Raw genomic sequence first — 12015 nt, forward strand, 5'->3', positions numbered from 1 at the left:
GGAGAACTCTGGCCCCTGAGCACTCAGGAGATACCTGGGCTGAGGGGAGGGGAGTCTGGGAAGGAGAAGGGAGGCCAGAGTTTATGGTTCTGGCTCCCACCACAGCTAGAGGGTCAGAGAACCAAAGGAAGAGGGGGGATAAGATGTGAACCCCAATATCCACAGAGCAGACTAGAGCCTCAATAGCCCAGCTCTGGTTGTGCCTCCATTGAGGATCCAGCCGTACTGCCTGGTCTGCTTCCTACCCTGGGTACCAATAGCAGTATTCCCACACCTTCTTCTTTCTTTCTTTCTTTCTTTCTTTCTTTCTTTATTTATTATTTCTTTATTTATTTTTATTTTTTGGTTTTTCGAGACAGGGTTCCTCTGTGTAGCCCTGGCTGTCCTGTACTCACTTTGTAGACCAGGCTGGCCTCAAACTCATAGTGATCCGCCTGCCTCTGCCTCCCAAGTGCTGAGATTAAAGGCGTGTGCCACCACGTCTGGCTTACACCCTCTTCTTTTGAAGCCCCCCCCTCAATACCCCAGCTAGAGCACCCTCCATGGTTTAAGACCTAAGACACACATGTGTTATTTACTAGGTGCTCCCTGAAGAAGCGTAGACTCTGACAGGGACCCTCAGTTGGTGGCAATTGCCCCATCTTTGGAATTCCTCAGCTACTGTCCATGTTGCTGGCCTCAGATTCCCCCCAGAAGAAGGCCCAAGAAGGGAGCCGGAAGCAGTCCTTCCTTCTAGAGCTAGGGGAAGGGGCTGCCCCCAACCCCCCCCACCCCATGACTCACTCTAGGCTGTGTGGGTTATTACATTATGCTTGAAATTACCATGGCAACAAGCTGGCAATCAAGGGTAATTGCACTTGTCGTCAGGGCAACAGGGCAAAACCCCACAGCAGCCATTTTCCGTGGTTGCCCTTGGGGTGCAGTAAAGGTCAAGCCAGATTGGAGACAATGGTAACCAAGGGACTTTGGGGGGGATGGGGGGAAATCTCTGGGAAAGGCAGGTTGGCAGCGCCCATGAAGTTCTTGAGGTATGGCTTGGGAGAACCAGAATACCCCTCATTGACACCGTGTCTGAAGTCTTGCCTTCCCCACACCACCTTCGACCCAAAACACGCAACAGTACTTAAAGCAAGAAGAACCATAGTTTATGTGCTCACAGCTGGTACTTGTAGATAGCCCAGGAGCCCTCCTCTTCGTATGCTCTGCGGCTGAGCCACAGGCTTTGGAAGGAGTCCCGGCATGCCATGATGGAACCCCCAAGCCAGGCAGCAACTGCACGGTGGGGAGACCCCAGCACAGTGGCGCCAGGGCCCAGCTCCTGTCTTAGGCGCTCAGGGAAACCATTTATCAGGGTGCTACCACCTTCTAGCACCACGTTCGCCAGCAGTTGCTCCTGCTGCTTGGCCTCCAGCCGGCTAATGCTTAGCAGGGCCAGCTGTGGGAGGCCTGGCTGGTTGAGACCGAGCAGATTGGGTTGAAAGAGAGCCTCGGGGCAACAGAAGCGCTCAGAGCTCATTGTAATAACTTGCTTATCGGGGAGCACAAATTCTACCTGGGTCTGGGCCTGGTTTTGGGCCATTTCAGTGGCCATATCCATGGCCACATAACAGCAGGCCTCTTTAATCTGTCTGACAAGCCCTGCCTTGGGTAATGAGTGACCACCTGCCACAAGGAGCTGCGACAGGTAACTGGTGAGGTCAGCACCAGCCACATCCAGCCGGTAGGTGTCAAGCGGAGCTAGGTCCCCAGTGAGGACCGGCGCCACATAGGAGGTCCCGTGACCACTTCCTACCACCAGCCCAGTGGTACGCCCATAAGCGTAGAGCGTCAGCAAGGCCTGATGAACCGTCTGCATAGCTGGCACATGGAAACGCTCAAAGAGGATTTCAGCCACCTTTTCTCTGTTGGTTCGAGGTGAGATGGGGGAGTCAGCCACAAGCACAGCCATCTCTTCGGGCTGCACTCTCAGTTTGCAGTAGAAGAGGTGTTGCCATAGCACCTCCAGAGCATCCCAGTCAGAGACGACTCCCCGGTTCAGTACTGAGTAGGAGCCTTCTTGGTGTTCGGGGACCACATACTGGGGCTGGCCCTGGGCTGGGTGTTGCAGCATCTGGACTTGCGAGGGTACCACACTGAGCACGTGGCTCTCCCCAGCCAGTCCACACTTGGTAAATCCTGTGCCTGTATCGATCACTATGGCTGACATTTTCTGGTAGGGATTGGCTGCATGGCGGCAGAGCACGGGGGACCGCACCGGTAGAGTGTCCATAGCAGAGACTACTTCATAGCAATTCCCATGGAGAAGGCCCAGCTGTGCCACCACTGATGGGTGTGTAATGTTCTCAGCTGCCACTTTGAACTGATGTCCACTCGGGGACTCAGCGCGCACCATGGATATGGGCAAGTCCTTACAACCAGTGGATGTAATCAGAGACAGTTGTTCCTGGTGGGCCCTGTGGGCATCGCTAGGTTGCCATGGTTGGACCCAATGCATGCTGGATCTTTGGGTGCTGCTGTTCCCAAATTTATCTCTGTTTACATAAATACAGGCCTCCTCGGGAGCCAGGGGAACTCGGACTATTCCCACATGGGTAGGGTTGCCCAAAGGCTCACTCTCCTGGGTGGAGGGCTGAACAGACTCTCCAGAGGTGAAAGTGGGCTCTTTGGTGGTGGAGGGCTTCCCCGCAAGGGGCACCTGTCTAGTGAGGGAAAGTTGTCTAGGAAGAGGGGTCTGCTCCTTGAGATGAGGTGGATTAGTAAGTGGGGGCTGCTTGGTAGAGAGGAGCTGACCAGCTAGGGAGCCCTGCTCAGCTACAGGTAGCTGTCTAGCAAGAAGGTTTGGCCCGTTGACAAAGCTCTGACCAGTGAGGAAGACCTGCCCAGTATCTTCAGCCTGAGAGCCACTAGGGTGAGCGGCAATGACCCCTTTCTGGTTATTGCTGCCTGCTTTCTCCTGGATATCAGCTGTTGAAACCGGATCTGGCTTTATCCAATGCAGTTTCCTAGCCTGGACCGTGGAACTATCTTGCATCCTGGGAGAGTCCAGCATCCAGATGGTGTGGCCAGGGTCAATCTTTTCAGCATCAGATTTGGACCAGCTAGGATCAGGAACTTGGGCCAGTACCTTTTCGCCATATTGGAGGGGTGTCCCTGGTACAATAGATCTGATAGGGCTTTCGGTGCCAGGGGAGCTCCGTGACTCTAGGTTATGTCTGGCCTCTTTGGAAACCAGGGCCACCTCTCGGAAGCTTCCGGCTGAGAGGCTGGAGGGCACAGGGCTAGACAGGATGGCTGTGGTAGACCAAAGACTGGGTTGATTACTGTTGGAGGAGAGGATTGGCCTGGGCAATGACCGAGCAGACAGCATATTTTCAGAGACATGAGTTGACGGGTGGTTCGGTGTGAGTCCTACGAGCACTGCCCGTGAGCCCATGGGATCATGGCACAGCAGCCCCATCCTTGTGTTCCCAGTGGCTATGTCAAACACCAGCACATGGTCTTCTACAGCATCCTGGAGCTGGCAGGTCGGGGCACTAGAAATAGGAATCTGTATGGCTTCTCTGGGAGTCGGAAGCGGGCACTGCTTGTTGAAGGCTCCTTGATAATCAGGCAGTGGCCCGTTGGAGCAGTTGGTGGTGGTGTGGGCCCTGGAGGGCTGCTTGTCTGGCTGAGAGCTGTAAATCTTGTGGTTACTTGTTTGTGTCTTGAGAGCATCCAGGGGCTCTGAGGCAGATGTTGTGGTATCTAGCCTGGAGGCATGGGCCAGACACTTCTCTGCAGGATCCTCAGATTGCTTAGGCGGCACCTGCATCTTGGCAACCTCTTGGTCCTGGTTGTGGGCTGAAAACTCTTCCGGAGCAGGTGCCGGCGTGAGGGGACTCTCCAGGGGAAAATACACTTTGTCTTTTTTGGAGGAATCTAAGAGAACGGGCAGTTGGTTGCTAGAGTTCTTGAGATCAAGGGGCAGGTCTTTAGTGGCTACAGTGGCATTCGTCCTGTGGTCAGGACAACAGGTGTGAGGTTCAAGCACAGCGGGGGGTGGTGACGGGTTGACAGCTGAGGTTGGAAGAGGCAGTGACTGTGACGAAGTCGTCTTACTTAGGGTAGAGGACCAAACTGGACCCTGACCCTTGTCCTGTCCCTGATCTTGGACTAGAGTCTGAGCTACCGGAGCTTGACCTTCCGCCTCACCACTCTCCCTGGAGAAGTAGGGGAGCCATCGGCTCTTCCTGGGGCCCACACCGGCCATCTGGCCAATGCTACAGGTTCCTTTGCCCCAGCCTACCAGGACTTTGGCTGGAGCCTTGCTCTCCCTCCCAATCTGTAACTGAACCTGGGAGAGATTGAATCCAACCCGGACTTTGTCGCTGGTGGCACCACTGTCCGTGCATATTGGCAGAGTCTGAGTCCCATCGTCTATGAGGGCATGCTCTTGGGTTCCCACGATGGGGTTTGGAAATGGGTTAGAAGCGGGGAGTCTCAGGGTCTCCTGGGGGGCCTGTGCATAGTTACATTGGGAACTGACCTGAACAGAGTCCGGAACTGGTTGGAGAGTGGACTGAGAGGGAGGGGCCTGGGAGGTTGAGCTGCAGGCCATATCAGCGATGGCCCCCGTGGACAGTGACAACCCCTGCTTCGAATATAGGGATCTTGAGGTCATCCATGGTCCCAGGGACCCTCGGAAGCCACCCCTTAGCTGCTGGCTACTAGGCAGGGGATGGCCCTGGGGGCCCGATGGATCAGGGCCCCCCACCTTCTTGGTGGCTTCCATAGTCCTGCTCCATGCCCTAAGTGCCCTTGCCTCTACTTCATTGTCATGGTGACCACACACAATCACTGCCCCCAGTGACCTGGAGAGTGACAGAGTATGGGATAAAGGGGGCCCCACCCCCTGAAGAGGGGGGTGGTTTCCCTGGGGGGATTTAGAAGGTGGAGAAACCTAGGGGGTCTCAGTGAAGTCGGTCTGCTACAGGCCACCTTTGTTTCTCCTTTACCAACCGGTGACCACTCTACCCGAGGCCAGCCCCTGAGTGAGGGCAGGGTCACAGAGAGGGCCAAGGTAAGGTCAAGGGACAAGAGTGGTCAGAGGAGATTGAGGGCTCCCCTGACCACTGGGCCCTCTGCAAGAGCAAGGCCTCTTTACTATGTAGTCTAAGAGGCAGGAGAGGGTGAGGGGCCCAGGCTCAGCCTCAGGCTCTCCTCCCCTGTGTTCCCTATTTCCGCTCCCGCTCCAGGGACAGCAGCTCCTTGGCAGTCTCTGCTGCTCCATATGGTTTTTCCTCTGCTTGTGTCTCAGAGAGCCCCCTCCCCAGAGCCACATGTCCCTGAAGCCTAGGACCAGTCTCTTGCAGGAGTAGGGTATGGGGGTGGCAGAGGTGGGGCCTCTGCTCAGAATCTTCAAGTCAGAGCGTTCTAGCTCTTGTCACCTTGTGTCAGCTTCATCCTGGCCAGAATAGCGTAGCACTAGGCACAGACCTAGGCTGCAGCAGACACAGTGTTAACCAAGTGGCAGTTACAAAATGCGGACTGGTAGGGATGTAGGAGGAATAGGGTCAGCTTCACATCGGGGATATGGCAGATACGAGACTGAGCACACACAGTGGGTGTGCTCAGAGCAGGACTGTATATACAGCAAGGGCAAGCTAGACAAAGGCCTGGATATGGAGAGACATGTTAAAACAAAACAAAACAAACAAACAAACAAAAAACCCATGTAAGCTTTTAGGCTTGATCAGCAATCCTTACCTCCCCCTCCCCCTTTTCCTTGATGCAGAAACAGAGGTTTTGTTAGGAATCAAATCTACGTGGACCAGCCCCTTAGATGCAGGGCTACCCTGAGGCTCGACGCTGCTCCTGCTCCCTAGCTAGAAGCCAGAGGTACTAGCATGGGCCTACTTCTGGAAGTTCTGCCTTGGGCAATCAAGCCCTCCTCCCTTCTCCCTCCTTCCTCCTCCCTCCTCCCTCCTTCCTCCTCCCTCCTCCCTCCTCCAGCTTAGAGCTGTGCCTTCCAGGCCTATGTTCCCTTCAGGGCTCAGTCTTTCCACCCAGGAAACAGGTTTGTGGAGAATGCAGATGTAGGCTTGTCCTCCTCTGAAGCAACATGTTTTCACAGAGGTTAAAAATAGTGTTTACAGTTGGCCGTGGGGTGCGAGGCTATGTGACCAGGGACTAAGGCTGGCACTGCGCTGCATCTGCCCCTTTTTGATTGGCTGCTGGGCAAAGCCTGACTCAGCCACATTTCAGGCCCCTTGTGCCACCCTCCCTCTTCAGTTAAGATAGGGAACAGGCAGCCTGGACTCTTAGGAGCCAAATTGCTTATCACTGCGCTGTGTCCCGGGAAGGTGGAAAAGCCCACGAGTCTGCAGGCTGTCTCAAACACACACATCCTTGCAGAACACTATTCATTAATTTATAGGCTTGAGCAAACTACTTGTTTTTCTATGACAAAGAAGCTGGTAGAAGCCTCTAGTATCTGTGCAATATCAAAACTGAGCAGTCCCTGGGAAGAATGGGGAAGTGACCTGGGATGTCCTGAGAGACAACCACACACACACACACACACACACACACACACACACACACACACACTGCCCACCTGCTCGACTACTGAGCTCAATCTCTACCTCCTTCATAATGAGGCCTAAGCCCCACTTCTAGGACTGGGTTCCTTGGTCACTAACTGTCCTGAGGTCACCTAGAAGAAGAGAGAGAGCAGAGCCAGGTGAAGGGTCTGGCCCAAGAAAGAAAGCCCTCCCAACCTATGAAACAAACACCTTAGAGCTATAATAATAGTGACTAGTATTGATCCCTTTCCTTCTCTGTTTTTACACAGTGTGGAAAACATGGGGCACAGCCTGACACAACTCAGTGGGCTGGGCATGACTGTGTCTTTATGACAAGTGAGGAAGTTATGGCCCACAAAGCGATTGTATAGTTGAGTCAGAACCGGAAGCTATGTTTCCTGACTCTGGATCCATACTGTAGGAACATGGAGTGCTCCCTCTGGCTACCACACCAAAGCCCTGCCCAGAGAGAGCCAACAGGCCTTCCTTTGGGGAAGCTGCAACCCCTCACCCCACACTTAAAGCTGTGTCTTTTCTGTACCTGCTCCCCTCCTGGTAGCTTAGCAAGTAGCTCAGGCCTGGGAAAGGCCATGTTCTCTATGGGATACTAAGGCAGTACCTTCCTAGGAACTCAATGGTACTGAATGTGGGCCAGCTGCGTAGCCTGGGTGGCCAGGCTACCTTCTTGTCCTCTGTCTTCAGAATCCTTGACTGGCTGAGGCCCAGTCCTATCTCATCCAGCTGGGGGGAGGGGGGTGAAGAAGCTCCCAAGCTAGGCCCCTTTTGCTCAGATCCTGGGGAGAGTGCCCCTGGCCCCCCTACCCCCAACCCTCCCCACTTGTTTTTAAATAGTTTCTCTCCAGGAAGAAGGGCGTCCAATTCTATTTCTGATTCTGGGAAGTGAGGAGGGCCAATGTGTTGCCATGGTAACCTGAAATCCCCTCCCCCCCAGGCTAAGCCCATTCCCCAGGCTGAAGGCCTTGTTGGGGGGGGCGGCGGGGATGGAAAGGGTGGCAATGAGGAGCTGAGGAATTCAGTTTGAGGGTGAGGCCAGGGGTCTCCCCTGTGAAGGCAAATGCCCAGCTTGGCCTTCCGTCTTCCAAACACACACAGTGGGAGACCCCAACCTCCCTGGGAGAAACCTTCCTCCCCCATGGATCAAACTGAAGCCTCATCACCTAAGAGGCCCTAGGGAATGTGGACAAGTGACAGTAAAGTCATCAGGCGAAGAGGGAAGGTTGTGCTCTACTGGGAATTCTAAGGCCCCTAGGTCAGCTTGGCCCACTTGTCCACCACAGACCCTATTTTGGGGGCTCCCTTGTATTCTTAAGAGGTATCTAGCTCTATGAAATCCTGTTTCTCCTCTCTTCTAGCACACCTGCCATCAACACGCTGTGCCCTGGGAATGCTCTAGACACCTCACAAAACTTAAGATCAGAAGGCACCTTCTGTGGCCTCCTAGCATAGTCATACACTGAAAGGTGGCTCAGAAGGGGGGGGGGATGTTCATTTCCCTGGGGCTTTGTCTCCCGGCCTTGCACATTGGCTTATGTGCTCCCGAGGCTGTAGATCCCTAGTATTAGATCTAGGAAGGGAGGGAGGGCGTTCCTTCTGTCAGAGCAGAACCTTGACAAAGGAAGGCTTCTGAAAAGACCTAAAGGTTCTTGTGACCCAACCCTGTCTCAATGCTGAGGGGAAAGTGAGAGAGGCCTCAGTTTTCTGCTTCTGAGTGCCCTTCATACCTCTCTGGAACAATACAAGGGACCCTCCCCGCCAAAGCCCTAGACCATTGGCTGGCCTGCAGTTTATCTGGCCAAGGTTCTCCCATTCCACAGAGACGAGGCCACATGGTAAAGGAGTTAGCGCCTCCTGCTCCCTGTCCCACCTGCACAACCCCAGAGGAAGACAGCCAGAGGCCAGAACCCCAGCCTCAGGGAATTCAGAGAGGGTGAGGCAAGGCAGACTCCACTAGTGCCGAGAGGATATGGCTTCTGAGCTCTAAGGCACAGAGAAATTTAAATAACAGATGTTTAAACAACCTCTCCTGCAAGCCGCTGGTGCAGTGACCCCTCTGCTGTGATGTGTTGCAGCTTAAAAATAGCCCACAATGAACCGCTCTGAGCCCCAATTGACTCAAGCTTACGTAACTCTGCGTGAAAGATAGCCAGGCTCCCCAGCCCAGAGGGAGGGCAACGGCACAGCCACCCTGACTACTGCTCACAGCTGGCTGCTCCTTGACTCTACTGAGAGCAGACCCCCATCCAAAAGCCAGCACGAGTAACGGGGTGAAGGGGTGCTGCCGGAAGTGTACATGGCTTCGGTAGTTACAGTACAGAGATCTCCAATCATGTCTGCAGGCGGGGGAGGAGGGGCTGTGAAGGGAGCTTCTGCTTCAGGGACCCTAGAAGAAACAGAGCCTGTGGAGAGAAACAGATGAGACGGAGACCAGCATCTCTTACCCACTCACTTGGCAGGGTGACTGAAGTTGCCCAGGGTATTCGTTATCCTCTTTGAGAAAAGAGCTTCTTGACTGAACAGGTAAGCAAAACCTATCAGTGCGTGGCGAGCACTAGCTCTGCCATAGAGCCCAGGGTTGGGAGCCATTTCCTTTGGGGCCTCTAATTCTCCAAGGCACAGCAACATCCTCAGAGGAACTCATAGCGTAGAAAAGGGAGTGCTGGAGACAAAGCTAATTGAATCCTGTGGTATTGGTCATCAGCTACCTCTCGGTCGGATCCTCGATCCTAAATGCCCAGTCCACAATGGCCACAGGCATGTACAGTGGCTAAGCAGAGGGGAGAGGGGGAGGGTCTCTCAGACATTAGGAACACTGGGCCTTACTGCTCCCTCTGCCAGTGCCCATCCTGAACCCCTTTAACGAATCAGTAACATCCCTCCGTTTCCTACCAACGAAACTTAAAATAGGAACCACCACAGGCCAGGTCCCCTGAGGTCCCATGTAGCATATTGGGAATCTCAGGCCAGACTTATGGTTTCCCCCATCAAAGCAGGTCAGTGGACTCATTGTGTGCCCTCCAGGTGTGAGCCGACAATGGCACCGATGGGCCGTCAGGAGGCTGTGAGTCATCTGGCTGCTTCCTCGGTCCCCGCTCACACCACCGCCTCCCCTAGTCTTTGCTGGCACGTCTTTGCCCCCTCATCCCCACTGGGTTGTCCTAGAAGGAGATAAGACAGAGGGTTGATATTTTTCGTTTGTTTGTAACAGGGTCTCATGTAGCCCAAGCTGGTTTAGGGCTTATGATGTAGCTGGGGCTACCCTTGAACTCTTGATCCTCTTCGCCCTGCCTCCCCAAGTGATAGGATTACAGGTGTGTGCCATCATGCTCGACTTGAGTGGTTAGTACTTGTGTCCACAGCTCTTGGTGGGAAGGCTGGACTGGAATCCTCAAAGAAAATTCTTCTCATCCCATCCTAGGTGGGGGGCCTAGGCCTAGGTTTCCATAAGCCAATAACTGCACCTGAGCAATCTGCCAGCCGCCCCACCCACATTTCCCTCACCCACCCAATCCTACACACACACACATGAGGAGACAGGTAGCCAGTCTCCCACAGCCAAAAAGGCCATTAGGAAACTTCCAAGTATGCACAGCCCATCCGGAAACCAAGAACTTACACTCTGTTCCCCCTGGTGGCCCAGTCACCAATTTAAAATCCTAAAACACCTCCAAACTCCCAATACCCTAGATCAGAGGCTCTCAACCTGTGAGTCTTGACCCCTTTGGGGGGGGGTCACATATTAGACATAGCACACATTTATAGTTCATAATTAGCAAAATTACAGTTATGCAGTAGCAACAAAATAATTTTATGGTTGGGGTCACCACAACATGAGAAACTGTACTTAAAGGCGGTTGCATTAGGAAGGTTGAGAAGCACTGGCTTAGATGGACTTGGGACTATCTGACGACATTTTTGTTTTGTTTTAGTTTTGGTTTTTCGAGACAGGGTCTCTCTGTGTAGCCTTGGCTGTCCTGGACTCGCTTTGTAGACCAGGCTGGCCTCGAACTCACATCGATCCACCTGCCTCTGCCTCCCGAGTGCTGGGATTAAAGGCATGCACCACCGCGCCCGGCTCTGACTATCTGATGACTTAATGGAGCTCAGAGCTTGGGAACTGCTGAGTGTGTTGGGGGACACAATCCAGTACCCCAAGTTACTGCTTAACTGGAGCTCCTTCCTGGATGAGTCTCACTTTGGAGGCCTTTGGACCTGAAAGCTCCTGTTGGTGGGATAGCTGGGATAGCTGCTCAAAGGATTTATTTTACTCTTCAAACGAGGGGGTTTCTGGCTTCCCGGGGAATGTCAGCAGGAAGGATGCTTGCCTAAGGCTTCACCAAGTGACAGTCAGACCCCCAAGTCCCACATTCTAGCTCCTTAGGAAACCTGACATCCTCTCAGCTCTGCCTCTCACTGCCTCCTTTGGGACCCTTTTCTGAGCTCCGGCTCCCTTCAGTTCAGTCACCCTTCCTTTCTGAACCTTTCTCATGAACAGAAGGGGCCAGTGGGGAACAAGCCCTTCACATTACCCCAACTCATGGCTTAGAACCCTGCGTGGTCCCTTTAGGAGGAAGATAAGGAAAGGGCTACAAGTTGGAACCATGCGGGACTGGAGAGACGGCTCAGAGGTTAAGAGCACCACCTGCTCTTCCAGAGGTCCTGAGTTCAATTCCCAGCAACCACATGGTGGCTCACAACCATCTATAATGAGATTTGGTGCCCTCTTCTGGCCTCCAGGTATAAAGCACTCATATCCATTAAATAAACAAACAAATCTTAAAAAAATAAAAAGGATGCAAACCCCTCCCCAACTGGTACAGGGGACACAGCTATGGAGGCGCCTCAGGAAACTCCATTACCTCTCTCCCAGTTTAGGAGCAACATAACCATCCTATCATCGCCCAGGAGCAGTCAGTGTACCTCTGTCCGTGGGCTGAGAAGCACAGAGGCCAGGCCAGAAGCCGGCCGACAGTTCTACCTGCCCTCCAGTCCCAAGGCCCTCACATGTACACCTGTTACCCAGCATGTGTTCTTTATACTTTGAACACACGTCCTTATGCTCCTTTAGGTCCCTAGACCCTCTTTCCAGCCCAAGCCTCCAGGACAGGAAGCCACATCGGTAGAAGGCAGCTGGATGGGTGCAGTCCCAAGCTGCCCCCACATCTTACTTCAGGAAGGAGCTCTGGCTCCATATCCGGGGGTCCCGTTGTGACAGAGCATTTCAAAGGTGCTCACAGGAAGGGGGCCCTCCCTTCTTACAGACCGAGGAGTCATCCAGCTAGAGAGATGAGGCAGCCACGGGATGCTTAAGCAAGGGAGAGTTGATCCTGAAATCTATATCCTGGGCCCAGGCTCCCCCAGTGCTCCAGCGGCAGAGCACAGGGTAGAGGTAGGAGGGCAGACCTTGCTCTCCTCCCGAGGAGCGGGCCCCTCT

General features: G+C 53.8%; 1 protein-coding gene across 1 annotated transcript; it reads right to left on the reverse strand.

Moving 5' to 3' along the window:
* Positions 1-1134: 1134 nt before the first annotated feature.
* LOC311580844 (uncharacterized protein) lies at positions 1135-4796 on the reverse strand. The gene has a single exon (XM_084752601.1). It carries the CDS (start codon positions 4769-4771, stop codon positions 1154-1156), a length of 3618 nt encoding a protein of 1205 aa, XP_084608727.1. The 5' UTR covers positions 4772-4796; the 3' UTR covers positions 1135-1153.
* Between the last annotated feature and the right edge of the window lie 7219 nt (positions 4797-12015).

This window comes from Acomys minous, assembly GCF_964271855.1.
Source record: "Acomys minous genome assembly, chromosome: 13".
NCBI lineage: Eukaryota > Metazoa > Chordata > Mammalia > Rodentia > Muridae > Acomys > Acomys minous.

What these genes read in the sequence shown, in the direction of transcription:
- LOC311580844 (XM_084752601.1), bottom strand. Translation starts at nt 4,771, where the DNA reads ATGGAAGCCACCAAGAAGGTGGGGGGCCCTGATCCATCGGGCCCCCAG.